Source organism: Clarias gariepinus, chromosome 12, assembly GCF_024256425.1.
Source record: "Clarias gariepinus isolate MV-2021 ecotype Netherlands chromosome 12, CGAR_prim_01v2, whole genome shotgun sequence".
NCBI lineage: Eukaryota > Metazoa > Chordata > Actinopteri > Siluriformes > Clariidae > Clarias > Clarias gariepinus.
In genome coordinates, this window is record NC_071111.1 from 27,714,562 (window position 1) to 27,728,508 (window position 13,947).

At 36.8% G+C, this 13,947-nt stretch overlaps 1 protein-coding gene across 1 annotated transcript; it reads right to left on the minus strand.

Annotated features, from left to right (window-relative positions):
* On the minus strand, window positions 1-9,871 carry LOC128534401 (cytochrome c oxidase assembly factor 6 homolog). The gene is made up of 3 exons (XM_053508822.1): window positions 9,731-9,871; window positions 8,787-8,973; window positions 1-515 (listed from the first exon to the last, which is right to left on the minus strand). Exons 2-3 carry the CDS (start codon window positions 8,928-8,930, stop codon window positions 420-422), a joined length of 240 nt encoding a protein of 79 aa, XP_053364797.1. The 5' UTR covers window positions 8,931-8,973; window positions 9,731-9,871; the 3' UTR covers window positions 1-419.
* Between the last annotated feature and the right edge of the window lie 4,076 nt (window positions 9,872-13,947).

The window sequence follows — 13,947 nt, forward strand, 5'->3', positions numbered from 1 at the left end:
TATACACACGTATATATTGTATGGTTGTGTGTTGGGGTATCTGTTCAAACGGCTTAGGTACAATGTTATCTGTAGTACAAATGTTATACAGTGGGGCAAAAAAGTATGAGGTGGATGGTAAACACTGTTTCCTTTTCTCTGGGATCTCTCACTGCTACTGTAATTCATATAAACAGGTCACATACAGCAATGTTTAAAACATCATGAATCACTGAAAGAAAAGGTTGCGTTTTGTACTACATGCTAGCACATTTATTTGCACCCAACATGTTTACAAACTATAATAAAATAACATAAAAAACAACTTCAAAAAGAAAGATAATTTTTCATTGAACAGCACAAATATCAAATATAAACCATGTCCATTTTACTCATAGGTAAATCCTCTGTCCATGCATATAGCTCTCTCAGTTGTAGAGCTATAACTTTGGCGCTCCCTCAACAGGTTCAAATCCTTCCTTTTCCATTTTCTCCTTGTACTTCAGGAAATCCCTTCGCTTGTTAAAGTACTTCACCTGTAAATGGAACAAAACACAAACCTGGGCTGTTTACTTACATTATGTGGTTCTAGTGTAATTAGTTTTAGCGAGTTCTAGAGATGTCACTATGACACAGAAGACCTGACGCTTGTATCAAGCAGATGGGGGCGTGTCCAAATGAAGCCTCGTTTCAAGGCGCGTGTTGTTTCCCTGAGAGTCACGTGACCAAAGACAAATGAAGCCTCGTGACTCGAGAGAATCACGTGACTGAATTATTATATTGGAGATTTCTATTCTTAAATTTATAAATTAAGATTTTAACTTTTTTTTTTTTTGCATTTCACAATGAACTTTACATTTACTTCTTATATAAAATATGAAGTAGGAAAATGCACACACAATCTTTTGGTTTATATTAATGACCTTAACTTCTCACATAAACTCTAGTGTTATTGCATCTAGTTTTTTTTTCCATCTCTCTTCATTTTCTTTCCCTCCTCTATTAATTTTCTTTATTATGTATTGCATGCTTAACACTGACTGGCAGATTCATATATCCTGTTGAAATATTCTGAACAGTGGCTTGTTAGTTGTATTCATGTTCGTGTTTATAAATAAAAGAAAGAACAGAATTTCACTATTTGTTCATCACATTTCCTTTCTATCCTAGAGTTTCAGTTCATTTGCAAAGATCCAAAGATGATTGTGTGCATAAACATTTCTTTGAAAAGTGTAACTGCTGATGATAAATGCAACATTACACATACTTCCAGCTGCATGTACTGTACATATTAATGGTGCTGTTTGCGAGGTTACAATCTAGTTGCTACACAGGATTTGTCCACTAGATGGCAGCACAATGAGGTCTTGTGCTCATGAAATGAACCTTTTGGTGATATTGGAATAGTGACTGGAAGCCTTGACACCTAAATGAGACTTCACCTCACCATCACTAGCAAATTCCCCTCACACACACAGAGGTGTCTTTAACTAAGCAGGATTTGTTGAAATTTGCCATGTATTCTTTTTTTACAAGCTTTAAACTGTCCCTAATTGCTGGTGTTGCCGCATTTAGGAGTGACAATGCTCTTTAATATTTGAGACATGTGAAAGCTCCTGCATTCGGTAAAGCGTTTGCATTTCTGTTGTCTTTTCTGAACTAAACCGAAATGAGCCTGAAACTGGTTGAGGAAGAGGAGGCTGATCATGAGGAAGTCCTTGAATTGTTTCTAATCTTTGTCACTAAAAGAAAAACAGTTTTTGTGTGCAATGAAATGCAACACTATTTTACTTGTTCCAAGTTACTACCATGATTATTAAAACTCAACCAAAGCTTTTATTAATACTAATCTATTAAAACTGCATACTGATCTGGACATAAACACAACTGCCGGCTGATTCATGCATTGGTACAGAACTCTGCAGGTGGTGTGGCGGGGTTATCAAAATCATACAAAAGTTGATCTTATATAACCAAAACCATTTTTTACATCAAAATTTTGGTATTTGTGCTTTTAACACCTTATGACTGAAAAGAACACATACAATGTTCTAACAGTTTGCAATGCTTTTTGTTTTCCTTAAAACTGGAAAAAAATTCTTTTAAAAAATGCATTTTTGCTGTCAAACTGTTCAAGTAATTGATACAATGTAGTGCATGCTATAAAAAGCAGTCAGCATTCATACTCACCACGAATTATACTACATATTAAGTAAAAATCTCAGCTGTAAATGATTTTCATCTCGCTCTAACAAAAGCATCTAAGTGGAGACATGTTCATCTCCCCACCTCTCACTGTGTTAGTGCGTTTATTTTAAAGACAGACTGGTTAGCCTTACACATCTACTCTCAGCTCGTATGACTGACAAAAGTCCTAGAACATAGTGAGGACTATTTAACAGATTTTCCTGGAGGAATTCTATTAGACTGCTCATTACATAATCTGAACTTTGAAAGTATCGATGATCCGGGATTTCCGGTTGAGTCGCGTAGAAGATGGCAGCATAAGAGAAACGCTCCCCAGTCGATAATTACTCTCCCTTAATTCAAAGAGCTCCGATACGAAGTATCATTATAAATACCATGGCAGAGGGGGAGAAGCATATGAAAACGCGGGGAAAGTCGATTCTGAAACCCGAAAAAGATGGTAAAGCCGACGAGGATGGTGAACGGCGAGGACAGACAAATGAGAGAGGTCAAGATGGCGATGCTAATACGTCTTCGCAAATTACTGCGACGATACAAGAGAGTATATCGGCAATTCACAGTCAGATCTCTGCACTACGCTCTGATCTCAAAGATGACATGACTGACTTTCGTCAGAAAATAAGAGAGGACATCAGAAGCGACCTGACAGAATTTAAAGAAGAAATCAATCGAAAGATGAGCGAAGTGACGAAAACCCAGCAATCAACATCGGAAAGAGTGAATGAGATGGAAAAGAGAATCTCGGATCTGGAAGAGTGGGCCGTGGATGTGAGAGATGCGGTTGACAACACTCTGAAAGTACAAGAGAACTTGCAAGCTAAGTTATCTGACCTGGAAGGCCGCTCCCGACGCAATAATCTACGCATCTATGGGATGCCAGAAGGATGCGAGGGAAGCAATGCGATGGAATTCGTCGCTGAATTTATTAAGTCCGAGTTAAACGGTCTAAAGGACATTGACTTACAGATACAGAGAGCTCATAGAGCTCTTGTCCCAAAGCCCAGTCAAGAAGTACAACCAAGATCATTGGTGATCTGCTTTCTCGAATATCGTGTCAAGGAAATGGTACTTCGAGCTGCATGGAATAAGAAAGAGTTACGCTACCAGGGACGGAGAATTTTTTTTGACCACGACTACGCGACAGAAATTCTTCAGCGCCGCAGGGAATACGCGGAAATAAAGAAAGCTCTTAAGGCCAAGCAAATACGCTTCCAAACACCATACCCAGCGAAGCTGAAAGTGTTCCTCGACAGCGGGATCAAGGTTTACAACAGCGCGACAGAGGCTTCTAGAGACCTGAAGAAGGAAGGAATCGCACTTGACCTAATTGAACGTACCGGACAGCTCAGCCGTCCGCTTTGGCAGAGTCTGCGATGGGAAAAAGAAACGTCAGCAAGGAGTAAACGCCAGCAGAATCGTCAGTCACAAATACGTGAAAAATTGAGGAGTTATCAGCACATTCCCGGCTTGAAGAAGGACAGCGTGACTTCGCGAACTCAGGACTAATGGAGAAGTACTAAGTGTATATATCCTTTAAAGTTCTGGCAGCAAAATATGTGAAAGACAGGATGTTAATATGTTCACCTTAACATTTAAAGTCTAGTATTTTAGATCATCCATTTTCATTCATTTCTTAAATCGCCACTCAGGATTATAAACCTCTAGCCTCGTCATGAATAACCCCCTCCGCTTTATAAGATCATATACATTGACGTAAGGGGACTAAATAATTCTGAACTTTTTCGTGATCGTCCACTAGGGGAGGGACTTTTGTTTATATCACGAGCTAAGAGGCCCTCACTAAAAGTGAGGATTTATCCTCTGTTGAGAGGGTTATAATTGTAAAACCCTCAAGGTGGAAATCCTTGTTTGGAATTTCGGAATGATTTTGTTTTCTGTTATAAATAGTTTAGCAGTTGTTTTGGTTTTAAATTACATTGTTCTGACTCTTATGGGTACCTTTAGTCAATACATAAAACTATGTTTAAGACATATCAGGAATATAAGATAATGACGCTTAATGTCAACGGGTTGCATAACGTGGTAAAAAGGAGCAAGGCCATAGCAAAAATTAAGAGAGAGAAAACAAACATCATATTTTGGCAGGAGACACATTTGTCGGATTTGGAGCATGAAAAATTAAAAACATTAGGTTTTAAAAACTGTTACTTTTCATCACATCAGTCTGGTAGAAAACGAGGGGTAGCTATTTTGATACCTAATTCACAAACCTTTGAGTATATATCTGAACTAAGAGACAAGGAAGGAAGATTCATATTGGTAAAAGGAAAATTAGATCAAAAAATGGTTACTTTATTTAATGTCTATGCTCCCCCTGGCACTGGGAAACAATTCTTTAAGAAAATATTTCAGTTGATAGCCTCAAAAACAAGCGGTACTTTAATATGTGGAGGAGATTTGAATACCCATCTCCAACCTAAACTGGACCTGTCTAGCATAAAAAGAACAAAGATAGTAACCTCACAGGCCTCTATGGTGCGGAAAATAATGAAAGAGTTAGGCCTAATTGACATCTGGAGGGAGTTAAACCCTAAAGGTAAACAGTATACATATTATTCAAATCCCCACTTAGTTTATTCCCGGATTGATTACTTCTTAATATTTAAATCAGACCTTCATATAGTTAAAGATTGTAGTATTGGCGTGAGAGATATATCAGATCATGCTGGTGTTTACTTAAAATTATGTTTAGATAACATGCCAAAAAACAGAATCTGGCATTTAAACACAGGAATATTAAATGATACAACAGTACAGGAGGAACTGAAAATTGAATTTAAGGACTACCTACTGAACAATGATAATGGAGAGGTTTCACCTCATGTGCTATGGGACGCCTTTAAGGCAGTTGTAAGAGGGAAAATTATCCTATTGACTTCCATGCGGAAAAAGGCTAAACAGAAGAAGTTACAAGAACTACAAGAAAAGATAAAAAATTTAGAAGATGAGCACAGACAGAATAATAACTCAAACCTGCTGAATCAAATAAAGATGGTGAGAGATGAAATTAATAAAATATATGAAGACGAGGTGGAAAAACAGGCCAAATTTACTAAACAAAGATTCTATGAAACCGGGCCTAAAGCCATGAAACTTTTAGCTTGGCGTCTCTGCAAACAAAGAACAAAAAACATAGTAAAAAATATTAAAAACCCAATTACAGGGAAAATAAGTAATTGTATAAAGGACATTCAAAATTCTTTTGAATATTTTTATAAAACTCTTTACTCTCAACCATCTCAAATAAATAGGCAGTCGATTTCAAATTTTCTTGACTCATTGGACTTACCGTCAATTGGCTTAGAACAAAACAAAATAATAACGGCAGAACTAACGCAAGATGAACTAGATAAAGCAATAAATAGTTTAAAGACAAATAAGTCTCCCGGAACTGATGGATATCCGCCTGAATGGTATAAAATAGGGATGCACCGAAATTTCGGCCGCCGAAAATTTTCGGCCGAAATAGCATTATCGGTTTCGGCCGAAACGTGAGAAAGCGCCGAAAATAAAAGCCGAAATTGTCGCCACGCCTCTCCCATCCTCCCGTCTCGTTCGCGCTGTAATTACGCATTAAACACGGAGTATGTCGGCGGTTTGGAAGCACTTGGAAGCAAGTTTTGTTATTGTTAAACAGCCTTATTACTGTTATTTATTATCAATAAAAGTTTGATTGCTTAATTAATTTGTAGTTTTTTTAATACAAACAAAAATAAAATATTTTAAACATGTTTTTTAATGACGCCATTTTCGGTTTCGGTATCGGTTTTCGGCCAAGTGCATCCAAAAATTTCGGTTTCGTTTTCGGCCCAGAATTTTCATTTCGGTGCACCCCTAGTATAAAATATTTCGATCCGAATTAACACCCTTACTTCTTAGATCATTTAACCATACACTTAAAGAGGGAGAGCTTCCGCAGTCTTGGAAAGAGGCTATCATAACGGTGATACATAAACAAGGAAAGGACAGGAAAGAATGTAGTTCATATAGACCCATCTCAGTTCTTAATGTAGATTATAAACTGTATACTTCAATCCTAGCAAAAAGATTGGAAATCATTTTACCAGATTTAATAGACCATGATCAGACCGGGTTTATTCAAAACAGACAAACCCATGATAATATCAGACGTACACTTCAGATAATGAGTCATGTTACCAAAAACAAAATTAGCTCAGCCTTTCTTAGCCTAGACGCAGAGAAAGCTTTTGACTCCGTGAGCTGGCTATACCTATATCAAGTGCTACACAGGTTTGGTTTTAATGAGAAATTTATTAATTCTATTAAGACATTATATTCTGCTCCCACAGCAATATTAAAAATAAATGGTCACTTGTCTCAGAGAATTACCTTAGAGAGAGGAACTCGACAAGGATGCCCACTGTCCCCTTCCTTATTTGCGCTATTTATTGAACCCCTGGCCCAATTGATCAGAGAAAATATGGACATACAGGGCGTAAATATTAAAGGTAAAGAAGAGAAGATAAGCCTTTATGCTGATGACATCCTTGTTTATTTGAGCAACCCTGAAAATACAATACCCAGGTTGTACTCCTCTCTCAAGACATTTGGGAGTCTTTCTGGCTATTCTTTAAATCTTACCAAAACACAAATCTTGACATTCAATTTCTCACCCCCCCAGGCTTTAAAAAATATATATAATTTTAAATGGGATTCTCAGTACATTAAGTACTTAGGGGTAAATATATCAAAGGATCCTACTTTGATATATAAATACAATTATGTCCCCATTAACAAGTCAATAGAAACTGATGTGAATAGATGGACATTACTGCCATTAGATATGAGCAGTAGAGTAGAATCAGTTAAAATGAATATAGTGCCTCGTCTATTATATTTATTTCAGGCCTTACCAGTTGAAATCCCCCAAAAGCAATTTAACAACTGGGACAGAATAATTTCTAGATTTATTTGGAACAGTAAGAAACCACGGATTAAATTTAAAACCCTACAGTTAGCAAAAGAAAAAGGTGGACGGTCCCTGCCATGCCTGCAAGACTACTATATAGCTGCCCAACTGAGAAATCTGGTGTGTTGCTGTGATTCAACCTATACTGCCAATTGGAAATCTCGCAAAGCCCAGTTCCAGTTCAGTCACTTTTAGGTGATAATAATAAATTTAAGGAGATATCTGAAAACTTAACTCAGTGGACAAAATGTGGTTTAGAACAATGGTATAAATTGATGAGAAAGTTCAAACTAGAGTATCAGATGAGAATATTAACCTGGATTGGTTATGATTCTCAGTTTATTCCCGCTCAGATGGATAAAAGGTTTCAAAGCTGGACACAAAAAGGAATAACTGCTTTCTGTTCTATTACATCAAAGGGGGAAATTCAGGATTTTCAGAACTTGAAGATCAAATATGATCTGGAGAAACAGGATTTTTATAGATTTTTACAAGTTCGACATTATTATGATACGAAAATCAGAAGAGTTACAAATGACTATTCCCCTTTGATAGATATGTTTATTAAAGTGTATAATACAAATACTTCCGAAAAACGATTAATATCTGGTTTATATAACTGCATTCAAGATATTAAAGGGCATTCTACACAGTATATCAAAGAAAAGTGGGAAAAGGAAATGCAAATTTGTATTCCAGCTGTAGAATGGTTGAATTTATGGCACTCACAGTGCGTGTCTAGTAGTTCTAGGGCTCTAAGGGAATTCTGTTGGAAAAATACAATTCGTTTTTTTATTACGCCCAAAGTAAAAGCAAAACAAAAAGGAATGGCAAATCAGGGCTCTTGCTGGAGGCAATGTGGGACATTATTGGCTGATCATGTACATGTCTTCTGGTCTTGTCCAGTCTTGAATCTGTTTTGGTCAGAAATACATTCTGGCATCGAGGAAATATTGGAAATTAAGATTGAAAAAACAGCTTATATTTTATTTCTTGGCAATATACCCGATTCAATTAAAAATATGAATAAATATTTACTCAGGATTTTACTAGCAGCAGCAAAAAAAGCAATCACTCGTCTATGGCTCCAGCAGCCTCCCCCAACAAGAACTCAGTGGGAACAAATAGTTACAGAAATTTACAAGATGGAAAGATTAACATTCAGACTGAGACTGCAAGAAGAGACTTTTAAGAAGCAGTGGGGAAAATGGACAATCTATATATCAAAACAGAGAGAGGTCAGATAAATACCAAAGGGGAATATGTGTACATTTTATTCTAAATATATGTAGTGTTATAGGATCAATGGCTGCTTGGTAATACTCCAGAAATAACTACCATGTCTATGAATGTACGACCACAAATATTCTCATATACATGCTTACAATTATTTGCTTATTTTGTAACCAGTTGACCAGGCTGAAATTTATTCAATTTATTTTCACTTTCTGTGTTATACTTTGAAAAAATATTTATGTTTGTACCCATGAAGAAGTGTTGTTTGTTTGTTGTCTTGTTAAAGTTTATAAAAATAAAGTTAAAAAAAAAAAAAAAAAAAGAAAGTATCGATGATCCATCAATAAGAAGAAACACACTAGAGACAGAAACACAAACTACTGAATCACACCTGCATTACAAACAAACATACCCACTGAGCTGGACAACTAGACTCGAATTCCTTGCGATATTTCTCGCAGGCGGCAGTGTTGTCCTTGTTGAGGTCCAGACACTTCCAGAACTCATCTCTCGCCCCCCAGCAGGCTTGTCTCTGCTTGGAGGTTGGAGCGCTCATAACTTCCCTGTGATTCCTGGTATGAAGTGGCAGAGTGAAGCACCTGTTTGGAAAAAGTTGAAACACATTAACCGTGTTGTTTATAATGTAAAACTGTAATTATATATAAAAATAAAAATTAAATTAAAAATACATGTCTGATCTTGCAAAAGTCAAAGTTTTCTCAGTGTGTATATAAATCCACTGTCTGGCTCCCAGCAACTTACACAGTGGGAATGTGGATAATAAAAAGAGATACCTAGGTGCTGATTAGATTTGTATTGTGATTATTTTAGTATCTTGATTTTATTAATACCCTAAATAAAAATATTTACCCCCCCCCCCCCCAAGGTTCTCTACACAAATTTAGCAAATATTGGCTCCTACCACTACCACATCTAATATTTTAGAGTGCACCACCTGTACGAATATGGAGAAACTTCTTCTATTTGTAGGATTATAGAGAAACTTTTTCTGCCTCCATGCAAACATAAATGAATCAGTCCTACCCCTGGTGCTTGTAATGTTCCTCTCTAATGCTGTCTTAAATAATGAAAACTTAATGAAAATGATTTTGACCATCAGGACAACAAGGTCCACATTCTAACACCATTATTAATATTCTTCCAGCTTATTTATGCTCATCAAAGCCCAGTGATTACTTCCTATAACATTCTGAACACTGTTATAATGTTTGCTGGTATATTTAATGCAGTCTCAACTTAAACTTTATTGTTAATCCTGTACAGTGTGTGTAAGAGCTACATCAGGAAATATAGACACCTGACTGAATAACAGTGTTTTATTTTATATAAACTTACCAGTGACAATCACATAGCAAGTCCAAAGCGCAGTATTTTCTTTAGTTCTCGTGTTTTATCTGAACTACAGCTCTGTAACGTCTCAGCTTCTCACACAAACATCCAAGGACACAGCCACAACCACAAACACGTTCCCTCTACTTCCGGCGCTGAGTGATGACGCTACCGGTGACCGCTTACTGTAAGAGCGACTCATGACCGCTAGATGGCGGTGGTGTTCCTCAACTTGCCATTGTTTTAAATGAATAGAAGGATATAGAAACATATAATGAGTTTCATTCTCATTAAAGATCTCTCTCTCTCTCTCTCTCTCTCTCCTATAAAGCCAATATTTCTTTCCAGTCCAGTCTTCCTCAGAAACAACATTAAATGCTTCCCTCCCTGATCAGTAAGTCCCCACACTAAAATACTCTCCCCAGTTCTTGAAGCTGTGCCACCTTCTCGTGAAGATCCTTCTGTTCCTTATGTCCTTAAGAAAGCCTAAAGCACCGTCACTTCTGTGGCGGCCATTACACACATTGGTATTAGATGAACATGAATGAGCCTGCTTGGATCATTTGTTTCGACTCAGGATGGAAGTTAATTTTTAAATCCCCAAAAACAATAAATCAACACATACTGACTGTTAATTACATTACTAGTGTATTCGCTATCGTACCGAAACGAATCTGAAGGTTTTCTCTATTTACAGAAACAAAGCCCTAAATTAAATCGTCTTATATTGTAACAAACATATTGTTTTTCTTGGGCTTTGTCATTTATATCCTCGGGGTCACCACATCAGATCATTTGATCTGCTTGATCTGGCACAGGTTTTACACTAGATGCCTTTAATGTCCCAATTTCTCCAGCAGGTAAAGCAGGTGTTCTGACAATTTGTGCTGCTTTCTTAAATTTTTTTTAACCATAATTAATAAGCTGCTATCAATTCATGCTACCATATTAAAGAAATAAATACTACATAATAAATGAGTAGATGTCCAATAACAGGAAGTGGAGCATATTATGATATTTTATTACACATTAACTGGAGAAATTCTGGGTAGCATATTTTGATAGGTAAAAATTCCCATTTAAAAAAGGCTCTATGTACATAATCAATAAAATTGATGAATCAATCCCCAAGCTTGTGGGTCTGTGAATGCACAAAACCATTAAGTAGCAAAACAATGATAGGAAGCATGAATTGAATCTCTAGCTGGGTTTAGATTTGAACAATTTGTGTTACAGCCCAACAGCGGTGACTGTAATGTATAACCACCCCCCCCTCCCCCAATCCTCTGATCAGCAACCCATAGCTTCATATAAAAAAAATACAAAAAAATCTATATACTCTAAATATCTATTATATGCTGTTGTAATACCTACAATGAACACATTTCACTCACTTTTTTATTACAGACAGAAAGGTGTGAAGACCTGGAGCAGTTTTGATGTAAATCTGTGCAAAAAAGCATAAAATGACTGCTCAAAACAGCTGATCAGACTTCTGCGATACAATGAAAAAGATACTGTAGATGAAAGTATGTTTTTACTAATTTATTAAAGTTCTGTATGTAATTTACCAACTTGTTTAAGGTTTAAACAAATCGTTGACAATCGTATATTTGAAAAGCACTCAGACTTATTTTAGTAAAAGGTTAAAATGTCTTTTTAATATAAGGGGTGTAAAATGGTTAGGTGGATGTGAGTTACAGTGTTATAGTTGATTATACCTCGTGGTCGAGACTGACGTGTGCTCTAACATAGTGTGACAGAGATCAGTTTATGTCACGCTACATGAAGCTGGAGAGATTGACGTCAATCTGATATTAATGCTTGTCAGTACTACTGCCAATGACTCTCTTAAATATTATTAAAATAACACACAAACACGTTTCATATACAGTATATATTTAATAGGGATGGAAGTTCAATGCCCTTTCTGCAGGCAGTAGAGTCATCTGCTAGACCTAATCAGTTAAACAGTGTTACTGTGCTGGTTTAATTTACTTAAATTCAATGCAAAAACATTAGGAGAGATTAAATCTGTCTATAGGTGAGATGTACAAACAATGATCATTTGTAAACAAAAGAAAATATGGAATATGGATTTTGAACAGGTGACTTGTTTTCATTCTGACCTTCTCTTAGATAGATAGATAGATAGATAGATAGATAGATAGATAGATAGATAGATAGATAGATAGATAGATAGATTAATTGATTTACAATTTACACTGCTCCTCATGCATGTTTTCTCTTCACTTTTCCAGCTTGAAAATGATGTAATTCCCAGTTCCCATGTTCCACCGCCGGAGGCAGCTTTATTTCATCAAGTCATGTTTAAAAAATATATATTCTTCCCCAAATGATGCCAACCCATAATCCACCGTTAAACTTTCACATCATGGGAACTCACAGCGATATATCACAGTTACTACATACACATAATCAGATACAGTACGTGCGCTCCCATGCTCCCAGGGCTATGTCAGGAAAGGCATTAAAGCTCTACAGTCTCAGCACTGAAGCATTGTGCAGTATTCAGAGTATCTTCACACAATGGCCTTTCTACGGATGCGAAAGAATCTCACACAAACAAAAATGCTTTCTTGAAAGGGAAGTAAGGATCCTGCATAAATTAGAGCTAATCTCTGTTCAATTATGTAAATGTATGCAAAAGGATATCAGGAAGGAGCACTTGTGGGCTACGGCTAAAACACAAGACAGAGGAGATGGTTTAATTTGCCTGCCATGGCTTGATAAAGCAAATTGATCCAGTGGATTCAGAGCTTATCCCAAGACACCATATACACACCCGGTGTACACAACCAGGGGCAATTTGGTGTAGCCGACTCTCCAAGCACCCAAGCTCAGAGGACACCGAGGCAGAACATGTGAACACACAGACATAAACCTGAAATCAGGATAGAACATGGGACTCCGGATCTGGAAGGTTTAAAGCCAACCTGTTGAACCACCAGCTTTCCATGGGGGAAATCACTGCATCATTAATTAAATGGTAGTCAGTATAGTCAATACTAAACACATTGTGCTATCTATTGGGTGGCAAGCGTCTAATTAAGCAAACTATTTAATCTGGTAAGCAAAGCCACGGGCAGCTCAATGGGGCGAGAGAAAATAGAGGAGACTTGGCTAAAAGGAGAAAATGAAAATCAGTTGCAAAACCTTTGTAAGCAGCAGAAAAGCATGTTTTGGTGTTTGTGACATGTGGGATGTGATTCTTTTTTAAGTTGTTATTTCCATTGTCATTTAATATCTTATAAGCTACATATCAGAATTTTATTTTGTATTATTGTATTATTTTACTATTATATTATTTATCTTGTCATTATTAAATTCAACAACCATTTTTCCATTGTCCGTGTTACCATGGCAGCACGGTGGCTTAGTGGTTAGCACTGTCGCCTCGCACCTCCAGGGTCTGAGTTCGATTCCTGCGTGTTTAGCACAGAGATGTGTGGAATTTGCATGTTCTCTCCATGCTTGGTGTGTTTCCTCTGGTTTCCTCCCACAGCCCAAAGACATGCAGATGAGGCTAATTTCCGTTCCTAAATTGCGAGTGTGAAAATGAGTGCATGAATGGTGACCAGAGGTCCTACCAGGGTCGTGAAGTGGGAATAATACAATGGAAATCTCCAACAGCCTCCACCGTCCCTAGCTGGACTACAGAGGTTCCCAGATGGATGGATGGTGTTATGATACTTATAGCTGAAAGATTTCTCGTTACCATTGTAGTTTTAGGTAGTGATCAACATCTGGCGTGAACTGAACAGCAGACACGGCACGTACTTGGGGTCATCTTAAATAAATAGTTATATACAGTATACTTATTTGTTTATAAGTCAATGTACAGTACAAAGATTTCAGGTACTACATAAGTAAAAGTTAAGTTCAGTAGAAGTACAGATATTAGTTGGAGGATGTAGTGGAGTAAAAGTACAAAGTATTCTCTGATACTCAATTTAAATACAGAGATATAATAAATAACAACAGGTTTTGTTGAACACAACAACAAATATATACAGTGTGTGTTAGAGTCAAACAACACATTCTTTGGCTAACAAATAAGTGACATTAAACATTATAGTAATAATAATACCATTAAGGGTTAAGTGACTTAGAGTCTTCTGCACTACAGTGCCGTGACATACCGTACAATATCAATGCTTCTCATTTCTTTAATTGAGCCTTGTCATTGCCTTTTGTCTACA